Here is a 16,557-nt window from a genome sequence, read left to right as displayed (position 1 = left end):
GGACGTGGTCCCTACTCTCTCCTAAAACCCTTGTAGATGCCAATCATCTGAGATGAGTGATAAGGGACAAAGAGGTGGCTGGAATATGCTCCATCTCTTAACTGGCAGACAGAACTGGTCAGGTGCAGAAAGTGGAGCAAACTCCCCCTGCTGCTTTAGTGAGTGCTTCCCAGAAGCCTCTAGGAGGAATTCTTGCTAAGTGAGGTGTCATTTCTCCTGTGGGTTCTAACTGCAACATGTCCCCTCCATGCTTCCTCCAGAGTGGGTATGAGCACTGGGACAGAATCTTGAACTCAAAGTGCACCTCCTAGTGGAGAAGGCAAAACTAGAATATAAGTCTGGAAAGGAGCAATCTTCCCTAACTCAATGCACAATGTAAGGGGGAAAATGCTTCCTGGGCAAAGTGGAAGAAAAGGTAGGACCCATGACCCCGAACACACCTTCCCTTCAAACAGCCTCAGAAAAATGTACACCCCTTTCTGCTTACCATCCAAACAAGTTCCCAGCCAACAAAACAATGAAAGCAAACTTAAGACATACCAGACAAAATTGGCTGTTAGTAGAAAATTCAATATATGACATCATTGGTGCAGGGCAATGCAAACATTTTAATGACAGAATAATATGGGTCTATGAGCATCAAGAACTGAGGCAAGGGAAAGACAGATATTCTGCAAAAAGGATGTTAGAATTTCTAAAATACAGAGCCTCACAGTAACTCACTATAGCTGAAAGGAGCCAGCTTCTCAGCTGCTCAGTAAAATTGTTGTTTTTACATCACAAATCCTTCTCAAATCCTTTATCTTATTACTGTCTAATTTCAAATCATCTGGTTACTTAGAGCTGGTAGAGAAAAAAGTCAAATAAATTTATGCTGCAAATGTTGCCTTTATTTTCCAAATATGTGATGGGCTGAGTAGTACAATAAAGCAAGCTGCTCAAATACTGGCAAAATTCTTTGCCAAACAATGACAAAACTTGCCAAATAATATTGAGCTTTCTCTAATATTAGTTCAAGGTGCTATGATATACAGCAGAGTAATAAAGGGTAACATTTTTGTAGTATAAATCTCCTATTCAGACAAGCCCAAAATGGCAAATAAGAATAACTCTCCTCTTACCTTTAGCAATCTCTGCCCCTGCTAGTCTGGCTCGTATTAAACCATGTCTTTCTTTGAGGTGAAGGAGCTGAACCTTTGGAAACTGTGACATGTATTTGTCCAAGCTGTCCTTGAGGTATTCTAAACAGGAGAGAAATTAGCAAATTCTTAAATGATTGGCTTGTCTTTTTAAAGCCATAACAAAGCAGTGAAAAAAGTTCCCTCTCACTAAGTTTTAAACCATCTATGAAACACACTAGTTTTTTTTCACTTGGAGACATTCCCTTTGACTTAAATGAGCATTGGATTAGGCCCTTTAGCAGCAGTGGTTCCTCCCTCCCCAAACTATTTGGAAGCCTCTATGTATGAATCATGTGTTTGTGCTCTGTGGAGGTTTGGAACACTGCTAATTGGAAGGGACAGGGCAAAAATATGTATGCTATGGATGGGATTTTCGAAAGCTCTCAGCATTAGCCAAACTCTGCTCCTATGCAGGTGAATGCAGGTAAAACTCTCATTAATGTCAATGACAGCAGAATTAGGCTATTGCTACTCAGTTTGAAAATCCCAGCCTGTGTGACATTGGTCCCCTGCCAACCTCTGGCATTCCCCATTGAAGCTTATACTTAACATTTCCTTTAGAACTTATAAAACCAGAATTTTCTCCTTTAAAACACCATAATTCCCATTAAAAAACTGGCTCTCAAGTTGGTTTTCATAGAGTGACTGTTTTTTTGCTATGCTTTGCAAATTTTCTGTTAAATTCCAACAGCTAATATTAATTGCTACAGTTAAACAATCCATCTGGTCTTAAATTGAGTGAGGAATGCAGCATTGCTTTTCATTATTTCTCATGTGGCACTTTATATTTGTTTGACTTTGTTGTGGGAGTGGGTTTTATTGTACAAAATGCTCAGAATAAAATGTGAGAAAGAAAGATGTATGAGTTAGTAGCAATCCCAGGCATGTGTGGGTTAAATATATTGGGCCAGATCTTTGCCTGAGTAAAGACCAGAGTGAAATCTGAGAGAGAGAGAGAGAGAGAGAGAGCTTCAGTGAGAGTTTCTACAGTGGAGTTTGACACCTTCCTCTGAAGCATCTAGAGCTGGCCACTGTTGCAGACTAGGTATTGCACTAGATTGACCACTGAACTAATTCACTGTGGCAATTCCTGTTTATATAAGTTTGCCTGAGAAAGAGCCTTAGGATTTGGTTCCTGAATTTTACATGCCCTTTTTTGCTTTTCCAAAGGAAACAATTGTTTACATTTCAAAAGCCAACTCAAAATCTTGGCTTGAGTTTTTTAAACTTTGTGGACACACTAGAAGTTCTGCTTTTTCTGCCACTCCTAGAAATACAATACCACATAAAACAGTTCTCATTACTTTACCGCTGCCTGTGACATTTCTATTGCAAGATGCTCAGTATTTTCATTATGCCACTGGCTGGTTAGTCCATACAAAGGAAAGTGCAAAAGTTAAGGGAAGTTTGCTAGAAAATAGTGTACAAATCTATTTATTTGCCGAAAAAATGCACGTCTATAACATTTATCTACTGAATTAAGTCCTTTCCGTCTCATCCTCCTTATGTCATTTCTCTTTTTAGGTTTTAAACTCTTTGGGAAGGGGATCCTGTCTTTGTTTGTACAGCACCTAGCACAATTGGGCCCTGATCTGGATTTGGTACAAGGCTTGCCATGGGGAGCTAACAATCTAAGACTTATCCCATTGTTCAATTATTCAAGGCTGAACTCTGTTGTGGAGCACTGAGAACCAAAGTATTAAAAAGCAGAGACTCAGTGGCATTGCAATTACTATGATTGTGCATGTAACTTGACTGTACATAAGTGCCTATTTAGATCAGAGGTGGGCAAACTGTGGTCACCAGCCGGGAAGGCTAGCCCCCAGCCCCTCCCCTGCTGTCTCCCCTGCCCTGCAGCCTCAGCTTGCTGCGCCGCCAGTGCTCTGGCTGCTGCTCCTGCCAGGTAGTGTGGCTGTGTGGCTGGCTCTGGCCGGGCGGCGGGGCTGCGAGCTCCTGCTGCTTTGAGCAACATGGTAAGGGGACGGGGGGGGGAGGGGGAGGGGAGGATTGGATAAGGGGCAGGGGGTCCTGGGGTACAGTCAGGGGACAGGGAGCAGGGGGTGAAGGTTCTGGGGGGAGGGTGATCAGGGGACAGGGAGCAGGGGGCGGTTGGATAGGTGCAGGAGTCCCGGGGGGGCCTGTCAAGGGGTGGCAGCATGGATAGGGGTCGGGGCAGTCACGGGACAGGGAGCAGGGGGGTTTGATAGGGAATGGGATCCCGGGGCGGTGGTTAGGGGCGGGGGACCCCAGGAGGGGGTGGTCAGGGGACATTGGATGCTTCAGGGGTTCTGAAGGGGGCAGGGAGGGGACGGATGGGGGCAGGGGCCAGGCTGTTTGGGGAGGCACAGCCTTCCCTACCCAGCCCTCCATACAGTTTTGCAACCCCGATGTGGCCCTCGGGCCAAAAAGTTTGCCCACCCCTGATTTAGATGCTTTCATACTGCACAATAGCTTAAGAGATGAAGAACAGTACTGTATCTAGCTGAGATTCCAGGGCCACTGAAGTAGGCCAAATGTAATTGAATTTGGCCAGGACTCTATGATTATCACTCCAACTGTCATGAAAGTGTTTTAGTATCTTGGGTCGGGGCGCTTATTTTACATCTCCTGTGAAAGATGGAGCCTCAAGCAACACAGTATTTGCAACACTATGGGGCATTGGTTTCATATTCATTCAGAAGGAAGCATGCCATCTCCTGATTCGTCATATAATCCACTCTACTTCTTGGAAGTCTCTTATCCAAGCAGTACATTGGCCTCATCCTGGCTGGCGGAATCCATTCAAACTATGATTACAGCACAAGGTGGCATAGCTTGGTGATTAAAACACGGGGGCAAGTTGAAATTAATGAAGAAAATTATATTTCTTCTCCTATACAGAATTTAAATACAGAGAAGCAATTTGCTCTTTAGCCCTGGGACACATTCATTTCCTGAATTTAAAGGAAGCTTCACCTACCTTTTGTGCTGAAGTCATCCACCAGAATAATCTCTTTAATCAGGTGAGGAGGAGATCGATTGAGGACACTGTGAACGGAGCGTAGAAGAGTGGACCACACTTCATCCACAAAGCACATGATAACTGTGGTAGTCGGAAGGTCATCGTGCACCAGTTGTTCTGAACACCTAAAATGTCAACAATACAAATGAACAGCATCCAGCAGGTGATGTTTTTAATGTACAGGAGGCCAGAGGATTTAAACTTCTGTAAGTTTCGGTAAAACTTTGAAAGGCTGCTTGTTTTGTGTTTAGCTTGGAGATTTATAAGGTGGGTCGGTGGGGTGGATTGAAGTATTCTGAATAATAAAGATATAACACCAATAAGGAAATTCCAGTGATACAAAGATGAATGTTCAGGTGCATTGAATGATTTTTATAAGATATATACAGCTACTTGTAGTGGGGGCAGTCTCAGCAGAGAGGCCAAGGATATCCTCTCTCTCACTGACATGCATGCACACGCACTCACAGCCCTACTTCGTACCCACCTACAGAGTGTTATGCCTGTAGTAACACCTCACAGAGGGAAGGAGTACTTGTGGCACCTTAGAGACTAACCAATCACGAAAGCTTATGCTCAAATAAATTGGTTAGTCTCTAAGGTGCCACAAGTACTCCTTTTCTTTTTGCGAATACAGACTAACACGGCTGTTACTCTGAAACCTCACAGAGGCTGCATCTACTGCAAAGTAGCCACTGTTCAATTATCTCATTTTCACTAACAAACATCCTCTAAGGCCCTGATCCCCCAAATAAGCAGATACATAGTTTTGTTCACGGGACTGTTCCTATTGACTGCAATTGACTTCTCTTGTGAGCAAAGTTTCATATGTCCTTACGGGTTTTGCAGGATCAGGGCCTAAGAACAAGAATAATGTACTCATTATTACAGTGTTTGTTCCTAATGTTTTCTCTATTGCTCATGATATTGTGTAGCTCATGCTGCCCTGTTTCTGGCATGTTTTCGTCTTATAGCTCAAGCTGCCTTATTGCTGGCATGCCTTCATTTCTCTCTTGCTGTGTCTCTCCCCAGAGCACAGTCCCCAGCTGCTCATAAAGAAATGCAGTCTATAGCCTGAACTGGTATCACCACTTTTCTGTTTAAGGAACTGCTGCCTGGTCAGAACAAGCAGGGTGGGCGCAGTGTTCTTGCTGTTTCTCCAGAGCGTCAGTTTCTTGGCACTTGCACAATGCTGTACTGAACGGGAAGCGGAGAAAGACTGAGAGAAATTCTGAGGATTCACAGAGCCTCTGAATTCCTTGTTTCAGAGTAGCAGCCGTATTAGTCTGTATTTGCAAAAAGAAAAGGAGTACTAGTGGCACCTTGGGGACTAACCAATTTATTTGAGCATTGAGTAGTGATAATCAAGGTGGGCTATTTCCAGCAGTTGACAAGAACGTCTGAGGAACGGTGGGGGGTAGTGATTATCACTACAAAAGGTTCTTCCCCCTCTCCCCCGCTCTCCTGCTGGTAATAGCTCACCTTAAGTGATCACTCTCCTTACAGTGTGTATGGTAACACCCATTGTGTCATGTTCTCTATGTATATAAATCTCCCCACTGTATTTTCCACTGAATGCATCTGATGAAGTGAGCTGTAGCTCACGAAAGCTTATGCTCAAATAAATTTGTTAGTCTCTAAGGTGCCACAAGTACTCCTTTTTCTTTTTTCTGAATTCCTTAATATTCCAAACTGCATGTAAATCAGCTGTATAGGGAAAAAAAATCCAATGGTACATGTAATGGTACAGGGAAATAATCACTTCCAAAAAGGACTGTTCATAGTACAGTAACAATACACAAAACATGCAGATGCAGAAGAAAACTTACCCAACGTAACTGTTTTGAGTGGACCGAAATGAATTAATCTTGAGGGCGCAAGGGGGTGGGATGATATTACAATATACGTAACCTCACATCAATGCAATTAAATCTGTACACATATAACACACACAAAACTATCTTTGAGGTTCCATTTCTCAAACAATCTCAGAATCTAAAACCATCAAGCATTTGCTGTCTTTTGTCAAAATATGTAGGCCTTTCCTTTTCACCTGAACTTCCTCCCCCACCAGCTCAGCCTGTGAATGCTGAATGCTCATCAACAGACTCCATCCAGAGGGTCTGAATGTAGCCTACTCGCCTAGCAAACAGGGAAAGATGAAAATCAGCAGATTTGAGGGAGTGATAAAATTTCTCCGATTTCTATGAATTTGTCATCTTATTCCATTACAGTCAAAATGTGATGGCTGGGTCAAGTCTGGGTCTTCAGTGCTTGAACAAAAGGTCGATGAGCAGCTTTTCTCATCTTCCATTTGCAATTCAACTACTGCTTTGATATGTGCCTTAAGGGGACATTCACTCCCCAAGCTCTGGTATCTTCAAGTGCATCTTGAGGAGTACAGAGCATTTTCCTGACAAACTCCTCTTCCCAGAATTATATTATTTTTTGCCTAGAATACCTTAGCATTATTGGGGCTTGCTTGCTCTCTATTGATAAAGTGTAGCCTGACAAAGGTTTGATCTGTTTTCCTCCAGGGTAGGCCTCTTACATGTAGGACGAGCAACTAACCCACCTGGTAATTGAGAATACTACAGGAATAATGCTCTTCTTGGGGAACATAAAACAAAGAGCACCATTTGTTTTTATACTTTCCCTTTAAAAACAAGCAGGCACCAGAGCACTGTATGCCAAAATAATTTTGAAAAGTCATATTTTTTTCTTATATTTGGAAATATAAGCCATCAAATTATACTTTTATTGGCTCAGATACGGCTCACATATCTGCATATCTCAGAGAGAAAGTGAAGTGTGGACCATAAAAAAGAAGTATTTGCAGAGCCTATCTGTATCTCGCTAATTGCAAGTGCAGTTTTGATTTCTTTTCTAGCACTGGCTTTACAAAAAATCCAGATCAGCCCCTCTAGCATTCCTTTAAGTATATCTTTCCTCCCCCTTTTATAGCACGAGAATGATTTTGTAATAGATTTACAGGGGCTTCATCTTAGGACACCAGTCATCACTGGATCAGCCAGAAGGAAATATTGATATTTGCTATGTTTTAGTTGGAAACCATCAACACATTGGCCCATGGCAATGACACAGCTTGCTGCAGTGTAGGAGGTTTTGGATTGGAAGTGAGTTCAGGACTCTCAAACTGGAAAACACTTACTGAATGTACTACAGGAGAGGCATTTATCACAGGGCGAGAAGAGAGAATTTTCAATCCTTCCCTGCTCTTAAAAAACTTTGTGACATGTATGATTTTGTTGGTGACCTCAGCGGAGGCAGAAGGTAGACGCTGAGAGTGAAAGCTTTCACTATAAAGAGAGGGATTTAAGGGGCAAAAAAGTAGCCCTACAATGAAGACACAAGCAAGACTCAATGGACTGAGGATGGTGGTAATAGGAGAGTAACATATAAAAAGGAATATTAAATCCATGTTTAAACTACTCAATTTTATTATCTCTAGTCCAGATCTCTGGGCCTTCTTCTAACCTCTGAGGGAGCACAAAGCATCTAGAAAGTAGTGGGGGATTCCTCTAGCAAAGATGAATTTGTGGATGATGCAACAGCTCCTAAGGACTTAAAGTAGCCCTTAGGCGCAATCTTAAATTAAGGAATGGCACCAGTGTCTCTTTTCTTGCCTCAAGGAAAAGGATAAGTTCCCTGCGCAGGGACCGCTGGGTCCATTGTTCCTTCTATTGATACACATTTAAAGAAGCTTAATTTCAAAATTTCCATCAGCTACTGTATGCATACATGACAACTAAATGAAAGGAGCCAAATGATGTTGCTTAAAGGTGGGACTTTCAAAAGTGCTCAGCGTTGGCCTGACTCTGCTTTCCTTGAAGTCAGCTCACTATTGACTTAGATAGCAACAGAGAGAAGCCAACTGTGAACACTTTTGAACAACTCACCTTAAATGACATTGTAAATCAACATGGCTCCAAGGTCTGACACCCTAGTAATAAGTCTCTGCATTTCCATGAGGGTGACCTGCATCTGCCCCCTAGCTCGGGGTAACATTTTCTAAAGTGTCTAAGTGAGTTAGAAGCCTAAGGCCTGGTCTACACTATGGGATTAGGTCGAATTTAGCCGTGTTAGGTCAATTTAAAAATGACTGCATCCACACAACCAAGCCCGTTCCATAAACCTAAAGGGCTCCTAAAATCAACTGCTATACTCCTCCCCGATGAGGATATAGCGCTAAAATTGACCTTGCTGGATCGAATTTGGGGTAGTGCAGATGCAAATCGATGGTATTGGCCTCCAGGAGCTATCCCAGAGTGCTCCATTGTGACTGCTCTGGACAGCACTTTCAACTCCGATGCACTAGCCAGGTACACAGGAAAAGCCCTGGGAACTTTTGAATTTAATTTCCTGTTTGGTCAGTGTGGCGAACTCAGCAGCACTCAACGGCACAGGTGACGATGCAGTCCCCCCGAATCATAGAGCGTAGAATGTTTCTACGCTCCCCCTATCATCTCTGTCCCTGAGGTTATCGCAGATTAGGAGGCGAAAAAAAAGCACTCGCGATGACATGTTTTCCAAGCTCATGCAGTCCTCCCGCACTGATAGGGCACAGCTTAATGCATGGAGGCATTCAATGGCAGAGGCCGGAAACGAATTAAGTGAGCGCAACGAGTGGGGGCAGGACACGATGCTAAGGCTAATGGGGGGGCAAACAGACATGATGAAGTGTCTGTTGCGGGAGCAAATGGACATGATGAAGCATCTGTTGGAGCTGCAGGAAAGCCAACAAGAGCACAGACCCCCGCTGCATCCACTGTATAACCGCCTACCCTCCGCCTCATGTTCCATAGCCTCCTCACCCAGACACCCAAGAACGCGGAGGGAGAGGCCACTCCACTCCAGAGGATGGCCCAAGCAACAGAAGGCTGTCGTTCAAACAGTTTGATTTTTAGTGTGGCTACAATAAGCAATGCGGCCTTGTCCTTCCCTCCTCCCCCACCCCACCCGGGCTACCTTGTCTGTTATCTCATTTTTTTAATTAATAAAGAAAGAATGCATGGTTTCAAAACAATAGTTACTTTATTTCGAAGGGGGCAGAGTGGTTGGCTTACAGGGAATTAAAATCAACAAAGGGGGCGGGTTTGCATCAAGGAGAAACACACACAGCTGTCACACCGAAGCCTGGTCAATCATGGAACTGGTTTTCAAAGCCTCTCTGATGTGCAGCGTGCCTTGCTGTGCTCTTCTAATCGCCCTCATGTCTGGCTGCTCAAAATCGGACGCTAGGCAATTTGCCTTAACCTTCCACCCCGCCATAAATGTCTTCCCCTTACTCTCACAGATCTTTTTGAGCACACAGCAAGCAGCAATAACAATGGGAATGTTGGTTGCGCTGAGGTCTGACCTAGTCAGCAAACAGCGCCAGTGAGTTTTTAAACATCCAAAGGCACATTCTACCACCATTCTGCACTTGCTCAGCCTATAGTTGAAATGTTCCTTACTACTGTCCAGGCTTCATGAGCCATGGGAACAAGGGGTAGGCTGGGGTAGATGCGACCGTGCAGTGCTGCCGGCTGGGAGAGCAGCCTGAGGCAGAAGCCTCCAGCTCGCATGATATTCCATGCAGGACTGAATCTCCATGAGATGAAACTTAAAGAAGAGAATGACCTGGAGTCTCTGGCTCCCCTTCGGTGCTCTAAGAGGAGAATAGCCATGTCTGTCGAGGCACCCCTGATTGACCTCTCTGAGGTCTGCCAGGAGCACCCAGGAGACGTATGACGGCTATCGGTCCTACTGCACCATTTGCTGCGAAGGCAAGGAGCTGCTGCTGTGTAGCAATGCAGTACTGCATCTGCCAGCAGCGCCCAGGAGCTGTACGGTGACGGTGAGCTGAGCGGGCTCCATGCTTGCCATGGTATGGCGTCTGCACGGGTAACCCAGGAAAAAAGGCGCAAAACGATTGTCTGCCATTGCTTTCATGGAGGGAGGGAGGGAGGGAGGGAGGGGGGGCCTGATAACATGTACCCAAAACCACCCGTGACAATGTTTTTGCCCCATCAGGCATTGGGAGCTTAACCCAGTATTCCAATGGAGAGCAGAGACTGTAGGAACTGTGGGATAGCTACCCACAGTGCACTGCTCTGTAAGTCGATGCTAGCCACGGTAGTGAGGACACACTCCACCAACTTAATGCGCTTAGCGTGGACATACGCAATCGACTGTATAAAATCGGTTTCTAAAAATCGACTTCTATAAAATTGACCTAATTTTGTAGTGTAGACAAACCCTAAGACGCCCTGAAAGTCAGTAGGCTCTAGCAGCCTAAGTCACTTGGGCACTTCTGAAAATGTTACCTCAGTTCTCTTGATTCATGAGTTTGAGAGTACAATGGAGTCAGAGCATGCAATCCACACTGACAAAAAGAGTGTCTAGTGACACCTCCAGATGATTAAAGACTGTTGGTGCCCTAAAATGTCGTCTTTTGCTGCTAGAATGGTGGCTGAGATGCATGGCTTTGCTAGCATGTATACCTGGTTGCCAAGATGCAGAGTGGAATGTAGGAAATGATGCTCTTCTACCAAGCGAGGTTGTTTTGGGTTGGGCATGCTCAGGATCAAATCCAGGTTAATGACAAAGCCCACGTAAATAGCTGTGCACAGAGGGACTACAATGGTAGTTAGGGGAAGGGGATTGGAATCCTACCCACCAAGTTCAGAGAAGATGGAGACCAGTTATGCAGTCTTTCCATGACCCCTGTGTACAGTAGCATCCATTGTCTGCTAGCCAACTCCCACAAATGGGTTTTGTCCAGTACTTCATTTGCAAATCCACTGGCCATCCCACTGTGTGTATTCCAGATCTCTCTTTGCATGGATTCTTGGGATCTTTCCCATTCCTGTGCTGGTCCCATTATACTTGGGGTCTCCAGTGTACTTCTGCACCTGGGTGGATTTGGTCCTTAGTGAGTTTTTATTTTTATTGTGTTAAGGGCTAGAAAAACAAAAGTCACTGATGGAACAAGTTCCTAAAGCCTACCTGGTTACTGGGGTTCAGTTCATTAGCTTAGTACTGAGGAATGGCTTAAAAGGGAAGCTGAGGTGTAAATGGGAAAGATTAGGAGATCTCAGAGAAAAAATTTTATCAAACAGGTTCTCTAATACATTCATTGCACTGGGAGCTGGTTGAAAACTGGGCATGCAGTATTACTTCCTTGTCAATGGACAGTGAGCAAAGAATTTGGATTGGTTCTGGCTGATGTGGATTGAAAAAAAGGCATCCACTTAAGTGGTTATGGATTTGTAATTAGCAACTGGCCTATCCCAGTTGGTACACACTTTTGCGCTTGGTTGCATCTTCTTTTTCCACCCAAATTATTATCCCAACATCAGACACCACTGGTTAAAAAGCATTGCAGAGTATGTTGATGGGAAATTTTAACTTAGGAACCACATACTCCATGAGTTAAACAAAGAGGAAATCTTTGCTCTCTAGAAATGGAAAAAGCTACCAGCAAAATATTCCAGCCAACTTTCCATATAGCCAAGTATGGTTTTTGTTATCTTTTCAGATACCATACTAAGCTGTAATATCAGATGGGCAGTTTGCCTAGGTGCTATGTTGCCTACAACACTCCCATGTTTGGCAATGGTGTTTTCTGTGATAACAAGGTAGATGCCCATTTTCTAGCCTTACCGGGAGCTCTGACTCATCACTTAAGTATCTTACAGTTCTATAAAATACCTGTTACATGCACTGATACTACTGGAAGGAGAATATCCTGATTTTGGTCTCTGTGAGACTTTTGTTTCCTTCAGGTGACACTTCACAATTATTTCAAGACAAAACTTTGTTCTATGAAACATGAGTGTTGCCTCTTTGCTCTTTATGTTTGCCTCATATCACTTGTAGTTTCCCTGCCTTGCTGTGCTTCATAGAATACAGAGTGAAAAACAATCATAGTTTTTTCCAATGTCTCATCACTTCAAAGGTACGTTACACTTTGTAGCAATTTACCTTTGATCATGGAGCCAACTTCAGAAGTGATGTGTAAAGTGCTGTAAGGAGCACTCGGGAGGAGTAGTGAATCCCGCTATAAATGCATGCAACTGCTACTGAAATCAGTGAGTACATGAAGTTGCAGCAGGCTAGAGCTCAGGGAGTCTAAATGTAATGCAGTTTTACTTCTGGGGGAATTCTGCACCTAAAATTTGACACCAAAAAGTTAAAAATTCTGTGCACAATATTTTAAAATTCTGCAAAATTCTTCATATTTTATTTGTCAAAATAACACAATATAATCATGCCAGTTTCAATTATTTTGGTAATTTATTTCAGAATACCTTTTAGCAAGTATATCTGTAACAATACAGAAAACAAAAAAGATTCAGGAAATGCTTTTTGACAAATAGATTCCTTACTAGGCATATTAATACGGGACTTTGTATTGTAGTTTAAATGAATTATTACTCAGAAACATATTTCCTGCACCCCTCAGAAGCAGTGCAAAGGTTTAGGGGAGTCAGGGTAATGAAGGAGCTGAGGGAGAGGGAAGTAATTGCTGGGAAGGAGCCTGGGAACGAACCTGGGGTCTTGGGAATCTTGGGAGTGGGGCAGAGAAGTATAGCACAGGTTTTTTGGGGTTTTTTTGGGGGGGCGGGAGGGATTGTTAGGGAGTTGGGGAGCCTCCCTCATGTAGACCCTGTCTGACCCCTACCCTCTCCCAATCAGTCAGGCACATCTGTCCTGTCCCCGTGTATCCCTGCACCCCCATTCAGCCAGGCATATATGCACATTTCCCCTGTGGCCGTGTACCCCACTTCCCTCTGTCCCTATGTATCCCTGTACCCTCACTCAGCCAAGCATAGCTGTCCCTGTCCCCATGTGGCCTTGTAACCCCACACACATTCATCCCCAGGCTCAATATTGTCACCCCACTAGCTCCTGTGCCCCTGCCCCAGTCCGTCCCCCTGCTAGCCCTTCTGAACCCCAGTATGTGTGACCCCTCCAGCAGCCCTGTGGGCAGGGAATTGTGAGGAAAGCAGCCTTTGCCCCCTCCCTCTCTACAGCGGGCTGCTCCAGCCTATGAGCCAGCAGTCCTCTCTTCTGGTGCCCATCAGCCCCGGTGGGCAGAAGGTATAATTGCAGCTTCCCTTCGCCTCACCGTCAGAATCAATTATTCCGCAGGGGGGAAAAATCTGCAAAGAATGTTAATTCTCCACTTGTGCAGTGGCACAGAATTCCCCCAGGAGAATAAAATGTAATGTACAATAACCAAGAGATTAGGAGAGAAGGTTGCAGTGAGAAAAGCAGCTAATAGGGAGATGTAAAAAAGTATGCAGCAGATTAAATTCAGTCCCCAACTTTAACTTGCACCTTCTTCCAGGTCCTCTGTGTGTACATTACAATTCACTAAGTCAGAGTCCCTTAGACTCAATTAGACTCTATCAAACCTACTGACCAGCAAAGTAACTTACACATCACCTCTGTATTTGGACCATGGACTTTTGCATCTGGAGCACAAAAATGAAATTTACAGGAGCATCTGCAAATGTTCAAGGAAATGTTGGCAAATTTCACTGCCAACAATTTTAAAAACAAAAATCTACATTTTCGCCCTGTGCAGGCATTTAAACCTGAAATGCACAAACTTCTGTCTTTCAGAACTGCCCTTGGCTATAACCAAGAAAGTGAGCGCCAAGGGGTCCTTCACTAGACTGAGAGTGCCACTCAGTGGTCATTTAGATTAATCCTAGGCAAGGGTGCATTACCTAGTGGATATCTCAAACAATATGTCAAGTAGAGTATGCACACTGCTATTTAATAATCCTACTAGTTTAGCACTTACATATTAGTTTTCATCTTCAAAGCATAGTAGACATATCAGCCAACTAATCCTTACAAGGCACTTGTAACAGCTGAGTATAAAATATTACCTCCATCATATATGTTGGGAAACTGAGGAAAATAAAAAGATCAGACAGGGAGGCAATATCAGAACAAGGATGAGCCCTCATGAGCTACCAGTTATCAGTCCTGTGCTTAGACCAATTATGTGACAGAATTCACTTGGGAATCAAACATCCATATGCCAGATGTATTTGATTTTGCTTATGATGCCCTTAAATGCTGGATATTACACTAGATAAACTGGGTAAAATGTTCCAATGTGCTCAAGTCCTATTTTTAAAAGTGACTTAAGCACAGTGAAAGTCAACAGGATTTATGTTTCTATGTGCCTAAGTCTCTTTTAAAAATAGGTAGAGGCTCCTATCTCCCTTAGGTGCCTCTGAAAATTTTATCTACAGTGTGATTGGTCTATTAGCTGAAAATATAGAGATATTTTATTGATACTTTTCATGGGACTAATAGTGCACTGCAGTTTTGAAAGAGCACTTGACTATTTGAAGTTATGGGACGTTTATATAAAAGTTAAAAGCATTCCAGAAAGCACATCATGATCAAATCCTTTTGATCAATACATAGTTCAAACTTGTCTAAGATAATTTATGCAGGGGGAAACAGATCTTACCCAGCAGGCCTTGTATCCTCAATGGCTCGGTCTACAGGGATCAAATCGCTCAGATAGACATTGAAGTTTCCTTCCTTCCATCTACTTTTTGCTTCTTCTTGCTTATCATCAGGGACTGCAGCAGGATGCCCAAATTGACCGGGAGCTTTGGGATCTCTTGGGGAAAGTGTTACATCAATTGTTAAGACTTTGTGCATCCCAGTGTCCCTTGTAAAATGGACTGTATAGCTGCTTCGATTTATTTTCCTTAATTGCTCCTTATCAGCTAACCTGACATAAACTTTTGTTAGCTCTGGACCTTCAGTCAAAATTGCTTTCTTAGTTAGACCATTAAGCTCAGCAGTCTTGGTTACAGAGTTCACGTTAGGGGCATCCTCACTTTTGTTGCTAATAACTTGCTGTTCTTTTCTCATTTTCAATCTCACTGTAAAATTTCTTTTAGAATCAGCTACAAGATTCTGGGTTGTTGGGATGTTGATTTTTAACCCCTCTTTACTAATAAAGACAAACTGATTTTCAGAGAAAGTTAGTTTCTTTTCATGAGCAGCTTTTGTTTCGTCTTCTTTTGGCAGCTTTCCCAGTCCTGTTAGCTTTGTGGACAATCCCTTTTTCTCAGCACTGTTTGCAGCAGCCAGTTTGCTGACAGGTACATCCAAACTCCTGTTTGCTTTGTGTTCGGTGCCATCTATTGCTTTCACCCCAATCCTGTTTTGCTTTATAGGAATGATTTGCCCAGGAATTGGCAAATCTGGTACTGGCGGTTTGTTCTGAGGTGCCTTGGGATTTGCCTCCGTTTGCAATTCCTGTTTTAATCGAGCCAAAGGGATTTTCTCTGTAATCCCAATTTTTAAATTGCCCTCAATACCCTTTGATGCCTTAGTTACAGGTTGGTTCTTTTTCGCTGCAACTTTGTTTCTTACAGTAGCTGTGCTGTGTGTTAATTTGACTACTGATCTCCCTGTTGCTGTAGCTAATGGGGTCTGCTGAAGCCTTTTGGGAACAGTTTGCTTTGTTCTCAGCAAGTCTGTGGAGTTTACAGCTTTTACATGCTTTTTTCTCTCTTTCTTTTCCATGGGAACAGAGGGATAGGGGCTCAGCAGTTTCAGTGAGAATGTCCCAAATGGAACAATCATTTTCTTATAGGCCATACTTCTTTTTTCTGTTGGTTTTGGTGTTCTCTTTTCATTCTGTTTGTCTATTTCATTTTCAGCCTCTACCATTTTCTCTTCTATATTTCTATATTTCTCCTTACTAAATCTCCCCCTTTCAAAGCCTTTCGGGGGAGGTTTTGGTTCCCTTCTGGAGCCTTCAGGGGTCTTCTCTAGGTTTCGCCAAACTTTGAACCTTTCCCTTTCCCTCCTGATCATCTCATCTTTCAGAACCTTGGTGTTGATCTCACTGAATGAAAGCTTGAGAGCTGCCATGTCAAAGATCAACCAAATGACAGAAGCAACAAATATAAACGCGAGAGCTCTCCCACTACCTCGGAAAAGCTTCCGGATCTTGTTCATCTTTAAAAGTTTGTTTGTCTTCTTTATTGCGCTTGCCCCCCTGGGCCTCTTACCTTAGCGAGCCGGCAGTCCCCGCTCCCTGGAACACGTCTGACTAGTGATCCAGGGGAAACCTCAGATCCTGCTGCCTGTCAGTCTTTGCCTGCGTGGCATTTTACAGCAGAGCATCTGCGTCTCCTCAGCTTTTCATGATTAATCCAGCAGCATTTCATTTAATCTACAGTAAACACAGGCGTTAGGTCACTGAAGAAACGACAAATACAAGTTCCACGTTATATTCCCATTGCTTTTCTTGTTTAACTATTATACATGTTGCCCCAAGAGAAGGGAAAGGTTGCAGATCAGATGTTTTTTCTCTCC

The 16,557-nt window shown here is 43.5% G+C and overlaps 1 protein-coding gene across 1 annotated transcript in view; it reads right to left on the bottom strand.

Moving 5' to 3' along the window:
* The window catches only part of GALNT5 (polypeptide N-acetylgalactosaminyltransferase 5), a 31,111-nt gene extending 14,914 nt beyond the window's left edge, over nt 1-16,197 (bottom strand). Inside the window, exons 1-3 of the mRNA XM_077830294.1 lie at nt 14,687-16,197; nt 4,141-4,307; nt 1,122-1,241 (exon numbers count right to left, since the gene is read on the bottom strand). Coding sequence (XP_077686420.1) covers nt 1,122-1,241; nt 4,141-4,307; nt 14,687-16,197 — 1,798 coding nt within the window. The remainder of the gene's footprint in view (nt 1-1,121; nt 1,242-4,140; nt 4,308-14,686) is intronic.
* Nucleotides 16,198-16,557: the final 360 nt, after the last annotated feature.

This window comes from Eretmochelys imbricata, chromosome 11 (genome assembly GCF_965152235.1).
Source record: "Eretmochelys imbricata isolate rEreImb1 chromosome 11, rEreImb1.hap1, whole genome shotgun sequence".
Lineage (NCBI taxonomy): Eukaryota > Metazoa > Chordata > Testudines > Cheloniidae > Eretmochelys > Eretmochelys imbricata.
This window is presented reverse-complemented; position numbering and strand designations above follow the sequence as displayed.